At 39.7% G+C, this 20,362-nt stretch overlaps 1 protein-coding gene across 1 annotated transcript in view; it reads right to left on the bottom strand.

Moving 5' to 3' along the window:
- RERE (arginine-glutamic acid dipeptide repeats) overlaps nt 1-20,362 on the bottom strand; it is a 426,659-nt gene that overhangs the window by 219,163 nt on the left and 187,134 nt on the right. Inside the window, exons 3-4 of the mRNA XM_082865410.1 lie at nt 9,766-9,836; nt 458-583 (exon numbers count right to left, since the gene is read on the bottom strand). Of these exons, the coding sequence (XP_082721536.1) occupies nt 458-583; nt 9,766-9,836 (197 nt within the window). The remainder of the gene's footprint in view (nt 1-457; nt 584-9,765; nt 9,837-20,362) is intronic.

The following is a 20,362-nucleotide window of genomic DNA, read 5'->3' as shown; positions in this document are numbered from 1 at the left end:
AGAAAAGCCCAGCTACCTCTGAGCAATACTCTACCGAAGGTCACCGGAGAGGGCAGCAGCCCGAACAGTTTAGACTCACGGGCCACAAGTCCCGGTGATCCTGGGGAAAGGTGCAGTCCGCACGCGGACTCAGACTTACCCCCTTTTCCCCTATTTCAGTCGCCAACGTCCATACTCGCTGCTGATTGCCAGCTCCTGCTCCTTGCAGCGGCCCAGCATGCTCTCTGCTGGTGCCAACACCCCTCCACCACCAAGCCCCCCGACTTCTGGAACTGTCCTAGAGGGGTAAGGCAAGTCCCGTATTTTGCTTCCTCTGTGCGTGTACTTGTTACTCCTTTAAGAACACATACGATACAGCACATTTTTAAAGGGGCTCTGGGGAGGGAGGTGATATTCCTATTTTATACCCTGTGGGATATAAAATATTGATAGCTTTTAAAAACGGGATTCTCCTTACCCCTACAGGCCCTCTCCCGGCTTCAGAAAGATGCTGTGGCGGCTGTGCTGCCACCGGCAGAGAGCATGCTGGGGGGTCGCACAAAGCAGGAGGTGGAGATCTGCAACAGGCCTGGGAGTTGTGGACCTAAAAGAGAAAAAAGTTTTAAGTTAACAGGCCCAATGTCCTCTCATACCCTGGTTACTAGGGGCACTCAGCACACAAGCAGGCAGCTGCACAAATCCTTTAGCAGGTGGCCTCTGAAGTCTCAGCGAATCTGTTCTGCCACAGAAGTTAAACTCCGCACATCAGTCAGAGCTGCTTCCTTTCTCCAGCGTGAACATACGACCCTCTGGCTCCACACTCTCAGTATGGGCCTGTCATAAAGCGGTATGGTGTGTGCCCCTCAAAATAACCAAGTTAAGATGTGACACAGTGTCAAAGCACCGTGACAGTGGCATGCTTTGCTTATAACAAAAACAAAAATGCAATGGTGTCAGATAAACATGACTAGAAAATAAACCACCAGTGGACAAACTGAGCTTTCAGAAGAGTTTCTAAGGAGAGATGCCAGAGGCATAGGACATGTACTTCAGAAGGAAATGCTCAAGGTACTGGGGGCAGGGGCCTCAAAGAAAGATCCTACCATTTTCTCAAAGTCCTAGTTTAATTCTGTAAAGCTAAAGATAAGGTAACATACAAAGGCTTAACACCAGAGGAAAAAGAAGACACCATTCAAACAAGCTTTAATTTACTCACAAGGTAAATGTAATGAACAGACTGGAGCATAAAGTTCAAGAAAGATATTATTTCTTTTAGGGGCAAAACCAGTGTGGTATGTACCATATGTCTTTTTCTTTTAAAGAAACTTTTAAAACATTTAAAACCAGCAAAATATTAAAGAGCAACTTCTGAAAGCCAGCACAGTCCTGATAAGTATCAAAAAAAGATACTTCAGATGACAGTCTGAATATGTCCCTTTTCAAAAACTCTAGGGAGTACGTACCATTTCCCAAAACCTAACCAATCCAATTTCATGTTGTTTTAATGAACTAAAAACCCCATAAAATCCAAATACTTATGTGAATTTCTGTTCTTAAGATGGTTTTTAAATTACAGGTAAGCAAACTTTTCATATTAAATCATTTTTAGGGAGTCCTGAGACATATAATTCATTTCAAAAAGCTAAGACTCACTCTCTAACAGCTTCCTGTGGCCCAAGATTTTAATATGCTCCATCAACTACTTATTTTCTTTTTATGTCTCTCTGAAAACAAACAAAAAAGATAAATCCCAAGAAAAAGAGCTAATCTTGGGCATGTCTTTATCATGATGCTTTTCTGTTCTTTTCTTTCTCTACAGACGACCCTCTAGAGCATCCCGGGCTCCCACACCATATATGCTTCCTGTGCGGCCAGTCTCTGACTCCCACTGCCCCCACGGACAGTAAATATACATGACCTGCATGGACAGCAAGTGTTAGTAGCCATAGCCTTCTCCACCACACACCTCCCACCTCCCCATACCAGCACTGCAAATTTCTAATCAAAGATTCAACTGTGCACTAGAATGTACAGTATACTCAAGATCTTTTAATATAAGCATCAAATAAAAATGAACCTGTGGTTAATCTCTTGCACTAGGAGTTAATCAGACCACTCAAATCCTTATTCATTCAAATCAAGGGTTTTAAACAGAAAGACACTTGGCGAAGCATTTCTAAGCATGTTGGCATTACTTAATGTGCAAAAGTTCAAGTAATTATTAAAACATTTTAAACATGAAAAAAGGCATCATTTCAAAGCATTTCATTATTCTTACTTATGAATCAGAAAACGCTGACAGTATCTCAGTTGCCCTAATTTTCTTTCGTTTCTTCTAATGGATTTTTTCTTCTATAATTTTGAGTTGGTCCTTAACACAAACAACCACATATACACAAATTACAAATTTCCAGTTCTAAGAAATAAGAGTTGGAATGACAAGATTTTACCAGTATTCTTGCACAGTAGCTCTCTGCAAATATCAGATTGTCTCAAACGTTCTTAAGTTCCTTTTTTAAAAAATCAGAATACCTAGAGTTTTTTGCATTGGAAAAATTTTACATATAGAGAACAGGTTTACCATTAAAATAACATTTTTAGATAGTTTATGGAAGTAAATATAATTAAACTTTTTAAGTGATTTCTTAGAGTCCTAAAATCCAAATACATTAGGAGAAAATGAACTACCCAACTTCACAGTAATCGTGAACCATTAAAACTTTAAATACCACGTGGCCTACGATGACTGTCAGCCATGAGTGAAAACAGACCACTGAGAAGCTAAGTAAATGGAACCAATGAGATGTTCTGGGATTACTTATTCCCAAAGCCTCGCTTTGATTTTCACTTGTGTCACCACGTCCTTCCACTTAATTGACACTCGTATCATGCGAAGAGGCTGTGGTGATTCAAAATAACTTTCAACATGATTGTCCTATAATTGGGGTGGAGGTGGGGGGCAGGCACAGCAGATACCCAACAACGCAGCATCTGACTATGCCCATCAAACTCAGGGCTAAGCGATAGCATCCCACTCTTAAAATTATAAACTTCAAATTCCAACATGAAAAGGACATTTAATCCTTGCACATGTATGTATTATTGGTGGGTTACTCCAAACACAGCATGGAGGAAGCTCAATACCCCATTATAGTTTATCACAATGCTTATCGATAGCAACTAAGCAACCATGACCTTTATTTTAAACAAAGAAGGTTGGGGTAGGGGAAGGCGTGGCCTTTAGAAGAATACTCTAGCACCAAATCAGTAATTCAAACCTTTTCCCTTTTTTACTTTTTTTTCTAAATTGAAGTATATACAACGTACAATATTATATAAGATACGGGTATACAATATAGTGATTCACAGTTTTTAAAGATTATAGTCCATTTCCAGTTATTATAGAATATTCGGTATATTCCACGTTGTACAATATATCCTTGTACCTTATTTTACACATAATAGTTTGTACCTCTTTATCCCCTACCCCTATCTTGCCCCTCCCCTCTTCCCTCTCCGCACTGATACACTAATTTGTTCTCTATATCTGTAAGTCTGTTTCTTTATTTTAAATTATAGTCACTAGTTTGTTGTATTTTTTAGATTCCACACTAAAGTGATATCATACAGTGCTTGTCTTTCTCGGTCTGACTTACTTCACTTAGCAAAGTACCCTCCAAGTCCATTCATGTTGTTGCAAATGGCAAAATTTCCTTCTTTTTTCCAACTTTTTCTTGACCTAGAAATCACTGTATAAGAGCACTGTCCCACCGATGCACCCACTCCTGACAGGTGAGAACAATTAAACTAACAAAGGAACAACTCTTTTTAAAGAACTGTCTCTGCTGTACTTTCCACTAAGTAAGATGTAACTCCTCACTCTATAAACTGAGAACACTTGATAACAAACTTCAAAGTCTTCACTTCATTATCCAACACTACACTCAAGTCACAAAGCTGTAACCAAGTGGTACTGACCTTTTTACAGGGAATGAACAAAGAGGGTAAAGAGAAAAAGAAACTACAAATAGACTCAATTCTGCAGGCCTAACTTGAGGGACTATAAAAAACCAAAAGAGAAAACAGCTACTGTTTCACACGGAAACAAGTCATCACATCCTATGGCATTTTTCATATCTGCTGGCCTTCTCTGGGATGTTTACATATAGACTAAGCCCTCATTTATCTTTGCTAGAAGTCAGTGACATAGAAAATTCGAAACAGAATGTCTAAAAAATGTTATGACTTTGGCTACACTCACATAAACTTCCTGAAGAAAATTAAAACTGAGGTTTAACGTATTTTTAGAATTTTATTATTTAAATATATAAAATACTACACATTGCAGGCTAACTGAAGGTAACGAAGCAGATCTCTTTGGCCTGTTTAATAAATGGAAGATTAATTTGTAGTTAATGCATGGACTGTATCAAACAACTACTAAAGATTTTTGAAAACTTTATCCAGTCAATTTTTTCCACTGAAATGTAACTTCATTCAATATTCAGTAAATATTTAGTATGGATCTTATATGGGCAATGTATATATACATCAATGAATAAAACAGACGTGGTGGTATCTGCCCTTACAAAGCTTAAACCTAGAGCACCAACTCAATGTCAATGTCACGATCATCCCATGGCCCAGGCACTGCACTATCCACTTTGTAGGTTTGATCTTTTAATCTAAAAACAACCCATCTGCAAGGTAGGTGCTTTATATCCCAACTTCATATGTAAGTACAGCAAGGTTAGTGTCTTGCCCAAGGTCATGGAAGATAGCAACTGATGGAACAGACCAGCTGATGTCAAAGTCCAGCTCCCAACCCATGCACTCTACCATCCCCCAACTCAGTCCCAGAATCAAATCTAAAATTCTGAATTAGCCATGTTCAAATTAATGCAGATTTCCTGCCCCCCACCCCAAAAAGTTTTCAATACAAGGCTGACCTAATATTAAAATGATGCCCATTTCCTGAATGCCCATACACCATACATTCTGTGCTGAGTGGTCACATCAACCAAGCTGGGATTAAATAAGTGTGGTGTATAATACATAAATGATAATTAACTCACTGTGTGTACACACGTATGTACACAAGAGTGCATGTTAACGAAACCTCCCTTATCTCCCAGCATTATCTATGTAAAGGTCTCTAACAAAAAAAACGAGAAGATATGATTACTTATTCTCAGTAAGTTTTCATTTTAAAGAAGGAAAAGCAGCTTCTTGCTTTTAATACACTTCTGAGAAACTCAATTTGGTGGAGAGAAGGCAATTTCAACGGTAAGTGGAACCTAAGCTGAAGCCCCTGATTGCTGCACTGGGGTGACCAGCCTTTGCGTAGGGTTACAGGTACAGACCAGGAACTGGAAGCAAACTCCAAATGCTCCTCCCCCAGCTGCTCACATTCGACTGTGAAATGAAGAGGTGTACATGGCGCTGCACCTTAACGAGCTCGGCCCCCCACTCACAGCAGCAATGGAGATGTGCCTTCCCCAAGGTAACAAGTGGCAGGCGCCCTCCACTACTCCATGTTCAAAGTCAGCACTGAGAACGTACGCTGTTAGGGACAGAAACGACACAAGAGCACATGCATCCGTGCAGGGCAGTGACAACACACTGAGCCCTAAAAAGTCAACTGGAAATAGCCTAACGTCACAAAAGACGTATCCCCAACTCTAAGGAATGTCAGGTTTAATTTTAAAGACAATTACATTTTACTAGGCCAAACAGGAGCAAAAATGAATCAATGGCATCTGCTCAAAATAGTATTTGTAATAATTACCTATCCGAGCTGAAAATTCATCTCATGTAACAGCTAAAGAACTGATAATTATATAACTCAAGGAAACAAACATCATATTTTTTCTATTTAACAAACAACAGAAACTCATTAGGAATCCACACAGAATTCCCATGCAGAGTATTAGAGGAATGGCTTCAACTACTTATCTGTGAATGAAGAATTAGGTACGAAGCACCGCCACTAGAGCCAGACAAGGAACAAGGATCCTTGGTGTTATGCTGAATGGAAACCACTAATCTCAATAATCTCCTTGTTAAGCATTCTCAGAATCCATGATTATTTCTAGATAGCAAATTAATTCTATTATGCTAAGGCCTGGACTTCTATAAAAATGGAATCTTACTGTTTTTTAGTAAAAGTAAGGAATCTTGCTCTTAGGACATTACGTGAATGGCTTCCTCCACGTCAGTCCTGTTCAGGGCTCCCCAAAGAGGGCTGACATCCAGTAACACCACAGCCACTGTCTGTCCAATCACAACCTAAGATCACTGAGGGAAGAAACTATATCTTAGATTCTTCAGTCCCCCTTATGGTGCTGCGCTCAACAAAGAACACAAAGTAGGCTTTCAACAAATGCCTGTCGAAGGCACTGGTGGTAACCCAAAACGCTCCTAACTGCACTCTGGGTTATACTGCTCCGTGGTGACAGTGACTCATTCAGGAACAAAACCCTCAAAGTAAACACAGTGACCTAGAAAAGCTATGGGAGCACAGCATATGCAGATGGGATAGCAGGCTCTTTCAGTTATGCTTACTAGAGATCTGCTCAAGCTGGCCCAAGGGCCCTCTACTCAGGAGAGACAATAGGATAATCTAAGAATCCAACGGGAAGAAGCACCAATACAGCAGGACTCAGGGAGAGCACTTGTGCTCTCGCGCTCTCTCTCTCTCTCTCTCTCTCTCTCTCTCTCTCTCTCTATGCACAGCTGCTCCAAAATCCTCTGCTTCTCCCAGCTTCCTGCCCTTCTCCCCTTCCTGCCCTTCCTGTTCACCCAGTGCCTCTGACAGTCCCAGAACACATCTTGTTCTCAAAACTCACCATGCTAAAAGGACTGATTCTAATTTATGGTATAAACAAAGAAATATATCTCTCAGTTAAACCTCAAACCATAAAAAGATAAAATACATAACTAATCAACAACATGTCAAAGCTATTGGGTTTTTGTTTTCCACTGTTCCACTTGCCATGCATGGTATCTGCTGTGGGCAAAACCAACTCCAATTTCTTCTTCTTGAAATCTTGCAAAGAAACAAAGAACATTTCCTTCTGTTCATCTTTTCCCCTTACAGGTTAAGCTGAAGGAAAAGACGTCTATGATTATTCTTATCTATTAGGTTATCTTTTTGGAAGTAGTACTGAGAAACAAGGAAAGGAAGTGGGTATCCAGACAACAAACACATCCCTTCCAGGAGCAAATATGTCTTCAACATCCCTGTTATTCTTACACAGAAACTGTGAATACGTGCTGAATACAGAACTCAAACAAAAACATCTCTCATAGCAATATGTGACTTAGAAAAAGGTATCTAAACCTATAGCACCCCACTTCCCACGCTGTTTCTGCAGACAGCTTTAATGTGCTGTACTAGACCAATCCTGATGACAGAAGTTTCAGCTTTTATTGCTGTTAATACCCTGAGCAATTACTGTAGCTCAGCAGGAACCTCTGCCCTGAACAGCAACTATCACATTGTAATCAGCATTTCATAAGAGACACCATTCAAACACGAAGGCACCTGCTGACGTGGAAAAATTGTACAAAAGGGGCTCAGACTCTAATAGGTAAAAGGAAAATCTCTGCAGTTTCATTTCACAGCTGTATCTTTTCCATGGTGTGGTGGTATTATATCTGGTAAAGATCACACACAAAGACAATGAGCAGGGAAAGAGCAGTAGCAGCACCACTAGCAAAAGAAAACTCTTCAGGAAACAAGGCCACCGCCCAGATTTGCAGATGTCAGTGCAGCGTCTGTAAAAAACAGTCTTTGGAAGGCAACATATAATAAATAGCAAAGACCTCTAAAAAATGGTAAAACCTCATGTTGACATAATATCTGAGCAGAAAGCATGTGATTTACAAGATTAAACCGCAAGGCCACCTTGTAAAACTAGAAGGTAAAAGCAGCCTACCAAGAATAAAGAAATCTTAGCAGTGAATGGCCCATTTTACTTTCTTTTAAAGTAGCAAAAAGCATGTTATTACTTATGTGATAATTTTTGAACAAAGAAAAGTAAATGGCATGCAACTTTTTAACTAACTCAATCGCATATACTAACTGGACATTTGGAGTCATTTAAAATGCATTTAAAAAAAAAAAAAAAACTAAGGAGGGCTTCACTGGTGGCACAGCGGTTGAGAGTCCGCCTGCTGATGCAGGGCACACGGGTTCGTGCCCCGGTCCGGGAAGATCCCACATGCCGCGAAGCGGCTGGGCCCGTGGGCCATGGCCGCTGAGCCTGCGCATCCGGAGCCTGTGCTCCGCAGCGGGAGAGGCCACAACAGTGACAGGCCCGCATACCACAAAAAAAAAAAAAAAAAAGGAGATGCAGAGTTCAGACTACACTACTTTTCTTTAGGCTGAAATGTCACATACAACGTATGTCAGAGCACAAGTATTATCAAAAGTTACAAAGCGTTTTGGAAATAATGGCTGGCTTTCACAGATACTGACACATATCTCTACAAAGCTAAAGAATTAGGATTTCTCCAGACCTAAGAATGTACACAGTGTTCACAACCTTCAAGTACAATAAGTCCCCTACATACGAACCTTCAAGTTGCGACCTTTCAAAGATGCAAACGTGCATTCACATGTGCAATCACGTAAGTTAGTGCATGTGTCTGGCGTACATTGTCATGTGCGTGCATCCTCTACAAGTGGTTGTGCTTTTGTGTACTTTACTGTACAGTACAGTATACAGTAGTACAGTATCATTATTTCAAGCCCAGGATGTCTGCAAGCAAGCGTAAAAGCAGTGGTATATAGCCAATTGTGTTAGTTGGGTACCTAGGCTAACTTTGTTGGACTTAGGAACGCACTCTCTGAACGGAACTCGTTCGTATGTAGGCGACTTACTGTACAGGATCCTTTCTTAACATCTAAATGTTTCAGAAGACTCCCCAAATGACACTACTCCAATAGCACTTCACATAACAATTGCTTGAGGAAAATACATAATAAAGTGATTCTTAACTCTGTACTTTCATTAAATAAGTTAATTTTAAAAATCACAGCAGCATATTAATACATTTGAAAAGCAGTTGTACAAACATGTGTGAAGTAGATTTATTTAATTTATTTGAGACTGAGAATGCTTATTTACAGACCTCTGCAAAATCTCTATGGATATCAGGGGATCCAAAGCCCCAAGTGTGAGAACCAGTGGTCTAAAAACAAGAGATTTCATACTGGGCAATATTGGCACTTAGGTACCTGTGAAAGTAAAAGTACCTAAGTACTTTTTAATGAGAAAGTACTGTAGCTATATCATCCCCAAGCCAAACTTCCTTCCCCGACCTCCACCACAGGAGACACCCAGAAAAGGTTCAAGATACACTCCATATTTGCTTAAAATACCTAAGTAAATTACAATTGCCACAGAAAATAATCATCTCTGGCCCATTTATATTCTCTTTTTTCCCCCAATTCATCATTAAATCCAAAGTTTATTTTACATCAGGTTCTTCACAATGACTGAGAAAACATGAACTACTACAGGAGCTCAAGGGAATCTCTGAAATAGTTGTCAGAACAGCTACTAAATGAATAAAAACTTCAGAAACGTTTGTTTACACTTAGTGTTATAAAGCTGACTACTGCCTTATTTGAGTGCTGCAGTCACCAGGCAGTCAGCACTCAGAGGTGAACTGGTTACCAAGTCAGTATGATAGAGAAGCAATCAAAAGAGACAGCCAGTGGAACTGGGAAAAGAGAAGGTACAGAGTAGAATCAACAGCACATGAAAAGATGCTTACCAGTTTGAAGTCTTGGATGCTACAGATGAAATACGGTGTGTTTGGCCTCCGACTCTCGATATACACACAGTCTTTAAAAGAAAAAGAAAATTTAAAACAATGGCATTTACCTTTAATGGATCAAAGACAGGGCCCATAAAGCCACTGCATAAATAAATAAATGACAAAGCACATGCCTTTTATAGAAAATAAATTTTTAAAGGTGATATTAAATGACAAATAATTTTAAGCTAAAGGAAAACAGCTCTTGGGTTCTTTTTGACCACTTTCTGATAATTTAAATAACTTGATAAAGCCTCAATTATTGTTTCCAGCATCCCTGAAGAAGGGGGAGTGGGAATCCCATGAGATTATCCATAGTCAGATGGAGAAACTTCAATAAAGGGAATTACTTGCTCAAGGTTACACACCAAGACAAAAATCTTGAATATATTACTCAGATAGATGCTCCCCGTCTTCACAAAGAGAAACAGCTTTGCCAAGTGCTGCTTTATTTTTAATAAATATTTTGTGAGGAAATAAGTGAAATACGTAAAGAAGACTAGCTTGAACATGCTATTACAACGACCTTTTCACACACATGAAGAAAAAGAAAACCAATCTAGTATCTTATGGATAACTTTCTACTAAATTTTAACCTGAACATATTTTCTAATAGTAAAGAAAACCAAGGCAGCCAATCAGAGATGGAATGAAGTAAACCAAATTAGATTTTCCTCAGGGAAGAAGGGCACTTTCGTAAATTACATCTGACATGGCGGTGGCTGGGTAATTATTTTTGATGCTCTCAACAGCTGGTGTCTAAAGGTTATTTTTTAAAATGATCAGTTAAGACACTTTTCTTTTTTAAGAAGCAATGATTTTAAGGGAAGCAGTGACTATAAAGGAATGTAAAAACTCTCCACACTACAAGCGAAGACTCAGAAGTAAAAGCATCTGCAGTCAATCTAATTTTCTAGGAAGAGTGACCATAATGCCCACATTTAAAATGCCACGTGTTTTATCCTTCCTCATGACCCTTCACAACAAATGTGTCTTAGAATAACTCTAGATGCTTGAGAACAGAGGCAGCTTCCTCTACTTCTTCATTTCATGCATGTTAACACCACCCTCCCCAGCAAAAAGCAAAGGAGCAGAGGTTTGGAGCCCTCGATCCAGTGGAAATTCTAGTCCCACCACAGGTGCTAGCAGACCCACTAAGAGGCAGAACAGGAAGAAAGACACAAAGAAGACTAAAGGCCACTGCCTTCCAAGAAACTTTCTGAAAGACATCAGGATTCTTGTAGCCCAAAGTCATTACAGAAAAAGAAGACGTCTGAAAGTCAATCATTTAGGCATCCAGAATTTCCCAACAGATTTCTCTACTCAGATGTAGGCTCAACAACAGCAATCCGATCTCTGAATCCATATAAAACAGCAGCTCAGGAATGAACTGCTGACTGAGCTTTCTATCTTGTTCCAAAGTCCAGGATGCTGGGAAAAAACTCTGTTCAACATTCAGGCAACATGCACTTAACACGCTGATCACCTTAAGGGACAAAGAAGAGATCTCTTCCCACTGTGGTAGAGAGTTCTCTACCTAAGCCCCAACTTGCTGTTCAAGGAAAAACTGAAGAAACCCATTCCCTACATAAAAACTGTAGCTCCGACTTGCACAGTGTGGGGACAACCCAAGGTTCTTAATTTCTGTGTTCCAATCCTTGTTGTACCCACTACCAGCACTTCACATCTCTAGACATCCACTGTTTACTCATCTCACCTGAACACAAATCACAGCCCATATGCCCTCTTCTTCCTGTCACCTCCTACAGAAGTAAATATTTTCTGTATCTCATAACGTAACACTGTCATACCTAGCTACTGTTCACTGACTTCAAAACTAACAGGTCCCTTCCTAACTAATGATCTCCACTTTCTTAAAGCTCATGTGACAAAAAAAAACTTGCTGTATTCGATGGTCTGATCCCACATCACATCTCGCCCTCCCCTAGGCTGCACTGCCTTAAAGAAACACCAACTCCCGTACCCCATCCATACCAAAACTTCTTTATTCCTTTATTCTTACAAGCACCTGCAACCTTATAATGAGTTACCTCCAGTGGCAGTAAACTCTCATGACTCCTCTGTAAAGAAACAACATCTCCTCTCCTTGATGTAAGATTTCCTTTCCTTTATACAAAGTTGACAACTTACATCCCCTTGTGTGGTCAGTTATTTGGCAGTCAGATGGTCTGCACTGTCTACTTCACTATCAATTTTGAGCTCAAAGAAACCAAACTTATTAATTTCTGCATTCACCCCCCGCAAGGACTAATGTCTGACACTGGTGTTGGTAAGACTAGACAGAACTGAAATCAATGACAGATGGTTAGACAGTGAGGATTATGAATAACTTTATTCTTTTTACACAATGAAAAGCTTTATATTCTTTTTTCATAATCAACAGAATCATTATTACTATAAAACATCTTATATAAAGTAAAAACATAAAGTAGGTATTAACTTGTATATTAAAAAGCTTTCCAGAATAGGAGAGAGAATCTATATTCTTTCATTTCTCAACTACAAATTTACATTCAGGAAAATGATTCTCTCTAATGATTATCTAAATGATTATCTCTGAACATATATCTGTTAGAGAAGAAAGGAAAGGAATATGCTGGGATGTCAAGGACAACTACTGATATCCCTTTGCCTAAACACTTCTCCGTGGTCTTACTGGAGGCTGCCCTGCAGCCCTGGCCTGAGGAACGCTGCCATGAGGGATAAGGTAGTGGAAGAGAGCAGATCCACAAACCTAACATATGGAATTACCACGTTTACTTATCAATGCCTTATTACTAGATAAAAAGTCACCTCTTTCTGTTTAAAAAGTTATCGTGGCAACCCAAATTCATCCCAAGCTATAAATCCAGATATGAGATTCCAATGCACAAGGCTAGTAATACATAAAGCAGGTCACTGCATCAAGTGATCTCTATCAGTATTTTGAAACTTTTATGTGAAAAGGTCTGACTGAACTTATCTTCAAAATTAAGTGACAACACTTAGAGTTTATTTTACATAAATGGTCATAAAACACACAATGACCAAGATCAGAAGTTATTAAAATTCCTGACATGCATTAAATTTTTTCACATGTCAAACTTGCCATAGGAATAGGGAAAAATACATTGTTTTGATTTGATTTTTCTAAATCATTTTAAAAAATGAAAGCATGAAAACTTATTGTAGAGTCAAACTTTTCTTTTTAACCCTCCCATAAAAAATAGGGGGATCTAACTAAAAGAGAATACATCCTAAAAACAATTTGGAATTTAAGTCTCAAACACACACAAAAGTCTACTTATTATTGCTCTTAATGATTTTCAAAACAAGGTTAAATAAGGCCATATAACTCAGAAATATTTCCCTCTTGTCTTATTAATTAAGCAGCTATTTAAGAAAATAACTTTACATAGATGTTTACAGTTAGCACAAAAATACAGTGTTTTATCTGGAAAGGGAATGACGAAAACATAAGTCAATATAAAAAGGAACAAAACTGGGTCATTTGTGGAGACGTGGATGGACCTAGAGTCTGTCATACAGAGTAAGTCAGAAAGAGGAAAACAAATAACGTATATTAACGCATATGTGTGGAATCCAGAAAAATGGTACAGGTGAACCTATCTGCAGGGCAGGAATAGAGACGCAGACGTAGAGGACGGACGTGCGGTCAGGATGCAGGAGCGAATGGGGAGATTAGGGTTAACATATATACGCTACCATGTGTCAAACAGAGAGCTGGTCCGAACCCGGGAGCTCAGCTTGGTGCTCTGTGGTGACCTAGCTGGGGGAGACGGGGGCGGGGGGGTGGGGGTGGGGGAGGGGGGAGGGGCGGGAGGTCCAAGAGGGAGAGGACGACATATGTATATATGCAGCTGATTCACTTTGTTGTACAGCAGAAACAAATACAACACTATAAAGCAACTATACCCCAATTTTTTAAAAAATCATTTTAAAAAAAACTCACTTGGGGTATGCCCAGCAATCTTTTAAAGCCAAAATGATTTGCCAACAATTTTTCATGCAATTTATGGGAGCATGGATTGTCTGAAGTTGGCTATAAAATTGGTTTCAGTCAGTTGGATATTGATCCTCAACCTGAAAATTCCCCATGGCCAACACAAGTACTGCAGATACCTTTCTTTGAGAAAAAGAAAAAGAGTCTTTAAAAAAGAAAGCAAGCTAGCAGTTCTGAAAGAACTGAGCAAAGCTGATGCGACCCATTAAGTGCATAATGCGCATTTTCAAAATTACCCATATGAAAATGCATATTTACCAGATTGAGCTAACGGCTGCTGGAGGGCAAACGTATATATTTTTAATCTTAAAATCAGCAAGTCCGAAATGGGCCAGAAAAAATGAGTGAGGCTACTACCATCAATATCAATTATTCCAAACAACACAGGATAACAAATTTTTTTCTTTATCGGGGGTGTCTGCAAATGAAACCATGGGTCTAGGTTAAGATTTATTTCCTAGCATGTAGCCTCTGCCTGGAAACGGATCACACGATTAAGTGACCTCAAATCCTGTGTGCACGATGTGGGCAATGATATTGAACAGGGCGATTCTGGCTGTCTCTCACAACCTCAACATAGCTTTGTGTCCAAGAATCTCTTGTGCCATCTGAAAACAACAGAGCATTTGCTATGCTAGAGAAGGAAGTCAGCCAAAACGCAAAGGCAGATTCTGGAGGCAAAGAAAGCCCTCTCTGCTTTTTCATCCCTCAGCAAATCAGCAGCCTTATGTAAATAGAACAAGAGCAGGGTCCTCTCAAGGGTAAAAACCACAGCCTGAAGCATCAGGCAGTTTGTCATCCTGAAATACCAAGAGCCTGTGAGCATCCTTCCTGACAGCCTCTGCACAAGCACCGTGGACACTGACTCTGCCCACTCACCAAGCAAGCGGTGGACGACGCTCAGCCACGGGCTCTGTCCCGGGAAAGAATTTCTTTCTCCGTGAACGTATTTCTGCCTATTAATCTTTGAAATATTGGGTTGGCCAGAAAGTTTGTTCGCATTTTTCATAACATCTTCCTTTCACTTTTTGGCCAACCCAATACCTTCTCACCCCTCTGCAAAGCATGACAGTGCCACTCTAACATAATTTCCAATAGAAAACCTTTCCGTGTGAAGAGCACACGTGAACAAAGCCTTTCTCACAAACAAATTCCCCAGAGACCCAGCTGGGTAGCACAGCAGTGGCCATGGAGGTTGGCCCTCGGGACTGCTCTGCTCTCTGGCTTTCCCTTCCTCTTACACAGGATTCCTGCACCGTCGACACTCTGACTACTCCATCAGCTAACAGCACCTGGTCTAACACTGCAGAATAAAGCCCACAAGCATCTTGCTAGTTAACATGGATGCTTCCAAATTTCCAACACACAAAAGGGTGTGTGTGCATGAGCGCGCATGCACACACTAGCAACTACTCTGAAATCCCGATACCCGAATCCCAATCCCCCGTGCGCCACCTGGCCTCTATCAGAGCCTCTCATCTTGCTTCCTGCTCTCTACAAGAGCCACACCTGTCACCACACCTCACCTCTCTAAACGATATACTACTACCTTCCGCACGGTAGACACTCAAAAACTACACGAGGAACAAATGAATTGAATGAAAATATTAAAACAGAAAAGAAGTTACACAAGCTCCTAGCAAGAAAGCTATGCTCTAGCAATATCAACATAAAAGATGCAGTTTTCTAATAAATACTTCTTTAAGAAATATGACTTCCCTGGTGGTCCATCCAGTGGTTAAGACTCTGCGCTTCCACTGCAGGGGGCACGGGTTCGATCCCTGGTCAGGGAAGTTCTGCGTGCCATGCAGTGCGGCCAAAAAAAAAAAAAAAAAAGAACTCAATTGCAGGATGACCTACTTTTAGTTTTCTGCCAGATTCTTTTGTGGGGAAGGGATATTTGCATTGTCTGGGAATAGTGGAAAACTTAAAAGGGAAAAGCAAACAAAAATTGGGAAAACAGCACCTCTGTAAGTGAAACCTTGTTAGTCCTTACCCTTTTCCTGTGTTGTGACCCTGAAAACTGTCACCAAAATTGGCTTGATAACATCTTCTTAAAGATTCTAATATCTCAGGTGACATATATCCTTGGTTCCTTCCTTTTCGACCTTTATGAAAATTAAACTCCATGTATTCATGTCTACAGATTCCCAAGTAGTACTACAAATTTTACACGGGTTTTTGTTTAAAAACAACACTATATACATTTAGCAAACATTTACCTTTCTTCATCCTCATTGCTAACAGGGAATTATTATGCCAACAGGGAATTAAATTATGAGAAAAATCAAGTTGGCTGGTGGGAGGGGGTAGAGAAACAGGTCATAACAAACTAAAAGAAAATCTGTTTAAATTTCCCATTTTTCTCTCTTCTCCTCTAGGAGTTAGAAAATTTTCTAATGCATCTAAAGCTTGAAGACAGATTGAAGACAATTATCTTGCTAACATTAAGAAGTGATGCTGACTGTTTTGGAAAACTACTGCTGCAAGACCTCCCCCCCATTCTCAAATCAATACTATGCTACATGGACTTGAAAACTCTGTAAAACAAGAAAAAAGAAAGATCATCCTGCCAGCAGCAGCAATCTTACTAGTTACACTGATATGCTAAATATTAGCTATGGTTTGACACTTGTATTACTCAAGCAAAGAACATTTTGAGCACTCTCATCACCACATTTTATTCTGAAAATGTTCCTTAAAAAGCCCTCCTTGTGACTCATATTGAATCCCTACTATGAAAAAGATTCTAGCCAGTTTGACATCAAAACTCCAGTAAAGTGATGTCAATCTCTCTACTGCGTCTGTAGATGCAGTAGCTATGTGCCATAAGAGGACACAAGGAATCTAGGAGAAGGGAAAGGGCACATGGGGTGGGGGCAGGGAGGAAGGGGGGTGTCTATTTTCAAAATCAGTGATGGTCATCTGCCCTATGAAGCAAAGTGTCTCAGGGCATTAGAGACGTGAGGGAAGGGAATTTCGAGATCACTCTCACTCTTGCTGCCCTACTGTACCTACCTTTCTAATGCTTGAGAAGGCAGGTAACAACTCTATTCATTCCAATCAGTGAATCCTATCAAAAATAAATTCGGCTATAAAATCCATATTAAATAGAGGATGACTGCTAGTGGAAATGTCTTTAACACAAAGATTACAACTAAAATGTAGCTGAAATATGTACATTCAGGAAACCAACCCAGAGAGAGTTCAAACACTTCCAGGAATACTATGCCCAGTATTCAGAGGAAAAAATAACCAGTGACAGGTAGGCTGCAGTGAAGATTCTTCTCTTCCCACATGGCCGACAAACAAACAAAATGCTAGTCTGATCTTCTGGTGTCACATCCTGCAGAGCAGATTTCAAGCAACACTGCCTGCTCCTTTTCAGAAAACAATGCACTAGGGGCCTCGGCTTTATAATAAATGGTTCAACCAATTTGCAGTGCTCACTGGAAATACACAGGAGAATTCACAATGCCTGGCTATAATTCTTATTTGGCAAATGATTTTATTATAAACTGGTATCATAGTGAATCCATTTTCTTTACGGGTTTTCTGCTAATGTTTAATGGACTGTCAGTATAATTTAGATTTCATCTATTTAAACTCATTCAAGCCTGGCTCCTGATTATACAGTAAATGGAACATATTTCTACTCAACGAAATTAATGAAAGTTAATTGTAATCTGCAGTTCTCAATTTTGTAAAAGCAACTGTTCCACAGTTCAAGCATCAAGCTACAAAATTTGCCAAACCAATTATATTTTTGTACTTTATAGGCATCTACATCGGATAAGCCTTCCTTGTAAGATTAATGTATGTACGTATTCTTTTAATATTTCTTCCCACTCAAATATTTACTACTAACTTTCCAGAAAGAGTTAGGACTTAAATTATAACTAAAGGCTGGGAAAATGAAAGTTTGTCAGTCTGAACAGAGAGGTGCTCAATTATTTCAGATTTTTTAAGCTAGCAAAACTGAAGATTAAAATTTTCTACCTTATATATTTCTCTGCATAATATTGGACGGTTTTCTTACACATTTCGAATCAGTCACAATGTCAACATTAAATGAAATTTATTAAAAGTAGGCTAGGGACTTCCCTGGCGGTCCAGTGGTTAAGACTTCGCCTTCCAATAAAGAGGGTACGGGTTCGATCCCTGGTCAGGGAGCTAAGATCCCACATGCCTCGGGGCCAGAAAATCGAAAAACATAAAACAGAAGCAGTATTGTAACAAATTCAATAAAGACTTTAAAAATGGTCCACATCACAAAAAATCTTTAAAAAAAAAGTGGGCTAAACTTACCATATGGATTTAGACATACAAACAGGGCACACAGCACATATTAATAAATACTGTACTGAATTACTTTTGAGTTTGATACTCTGTTTAACCAATTTACTTCTGAGTTTTATTTACCAGACAACAATCCCATGAGTGATTTTTCTTATTGAGTGACTGGTCTTTCACCTAATCATCCACACAGCTGTGTAAGAGATGCTTAAAGGAGAAAAAAAGTGTGCAGAAAAAGCACCTTCAAGGCTTCCCTGGTGGCGCAGTGGTTGAGAGTCCGACTGCCGATGCAGGGGACATGGGTTCGTGCCCCGGTCCGGGAGGATCCCACATGCTGCGGAGCGGCTGGGCCCGTGGGCCATGGCCGCTGAGCCTGCGCTCCGCAACGGGAGAGGCCACAACAGTGAGACGCCCGCGTACCGCAAAAAAAAAGAAAAAGCACCTTCAGAGAAACTTATCAAATCAAGACCCACAGAGACAGCAAGCATCCAGAATTTGCTGCCTCTAAACTATAACCACCAGGGTCACAGACTGTCAGACTGCAATTCACACAAAAACAAGAGAAGCAAAGGAAAACCACAAGCTATCCTTTTTCAGTCCTTTTTCAGCTTGGTAGTTTACATCTGCTCAGCTGGTTACTGATTCTCCTATAACCACATTCCAATCATGACCCATTCTCATGCTGTTGCCCCTATTAAAGATGCTCTACCTCCACTTGGTCCTACTGCAATTCTATCCAACCTCTAGGACCCAAATCAAGATTCCCACGGTCCTTCATGTCTTCTCCAACGCCACCAACTTACAGTCTGTTCAATTCAGTTGGTATTGCCCACTCACTGCCTGTTACTGACAAATAACGTTACTTGAATGAGTGTAATTTCTCCCCATAAAATGAAGGATCAGAGACCACTGTCTACTTTTGTGTCTTGCCTTATCTTACCTCCACAACACCTTGCACAAAGTTATAGACAAAGAAGACTGTGCTCTCCTGTTATCAGCTGATTAATAAAACACTCCTAATACTACAGCTGACATCTAACAAACCCCAGGAAATTCTACTAGCTTACCCAAAGCCTATTACAGCTTCACTGGGCCTCAAATTTAATCATTTGCTTTAATTTATATAAACTCTTAAGGGCAAATGAAGCCTGTTCCCTAACCCTCTTTACTCTACCCATACCTCTTCCTTTTCTCCCTTAAATCATTACTGTTTTCATTTGGGGTTTTGTTGTAGTTACTATTGTTTGGTCATGTGTTTCTTTTAAAATAAAGTCAAAGATTAAAGATATTTTAAGAATAATTTAAAACATCAAGTCACTTTCCTGTGACTGAAATGTTGAGACCTCAGATTTTCATTAAAGATCTTTAGCCCACTGTGAATTATAAATATCATTTTACAAGTATTCAACAGGTATCTGGGAAAAAACAGTTCCACCTATACGACAATTTGCAATTATCTATCTCCTGAGGACTCTACATGTAATAATTTTGCTTTCTAACAATATACATCATTCTCAGGCTAAAAAGTATTGGGGGGAGGGCGTTGGCGGGATCTTGTCTGGTAATCTGCCATCCACCTGTCACTTTTATAATCAAAATTAGCAAAGATCTGAGCAAGGTAGCAGGATTTAAAATATCTAAATTCCTCTTGAATCCTGAAATGAGATGAGAGACTTCATTTATTGTTCAGGCCGGAAGAAGCTCTGGATGCTCTATATGAAACTACTCAACACACTTCAACAAGTGAGTGCAGCTGCTCTGGGCCAATGTAACACTTAATGAGAGTTTTACTTCTTGTAATTTGTACCTTGAAAAAAATCATGTTCTGAACATCTGCTGAGACAAAATAAATCGGAACATTGACTGGAAGAGGGGGGACGAGACCTCTCCATTTCAAACAAAGCGGTAACAGGCAAATCTTGTCAAGATTACATTAAAGCTAAGGAAAGAAGATAAATATATTCTAAAGGAACAGAATCATAAACTCATAAAACATTCACACACAGACTTACGGGCACCACCAGCTAAGCACTAGAAATAATGAAGTGAATAAAAATACTGTCCCTCCCTTGACATGTTCGCCATCTAATATTAGAGACAGACATGAAAACAAATAACTATATGTCTTCAATAATTTTAACTGAACTTGTTTTTTACCCCCTGTAACAGAGACTGCTAGCTGAGCATAATTTCATTCTTGCCTTCTTCCTTAAGAAAAGAACAGCTGAGGTTTAG

This window comes from Leucopleurus acutus (genome assembly GCF_964270905.1).
Source record: "Leucopleurus acutus genome assembly, chromosome: 2".
In the NCBI taxonomy this organism is placed as follows: Eukaryota; Metazoa; Chordata; class Mammalia; order Artiodactyla; family Delphinidae; genus Leucopleurus; species Leucopleurus acutus.
This window is presented reverse-complemented; position numbering and strand designations above follow the sequence as displayed.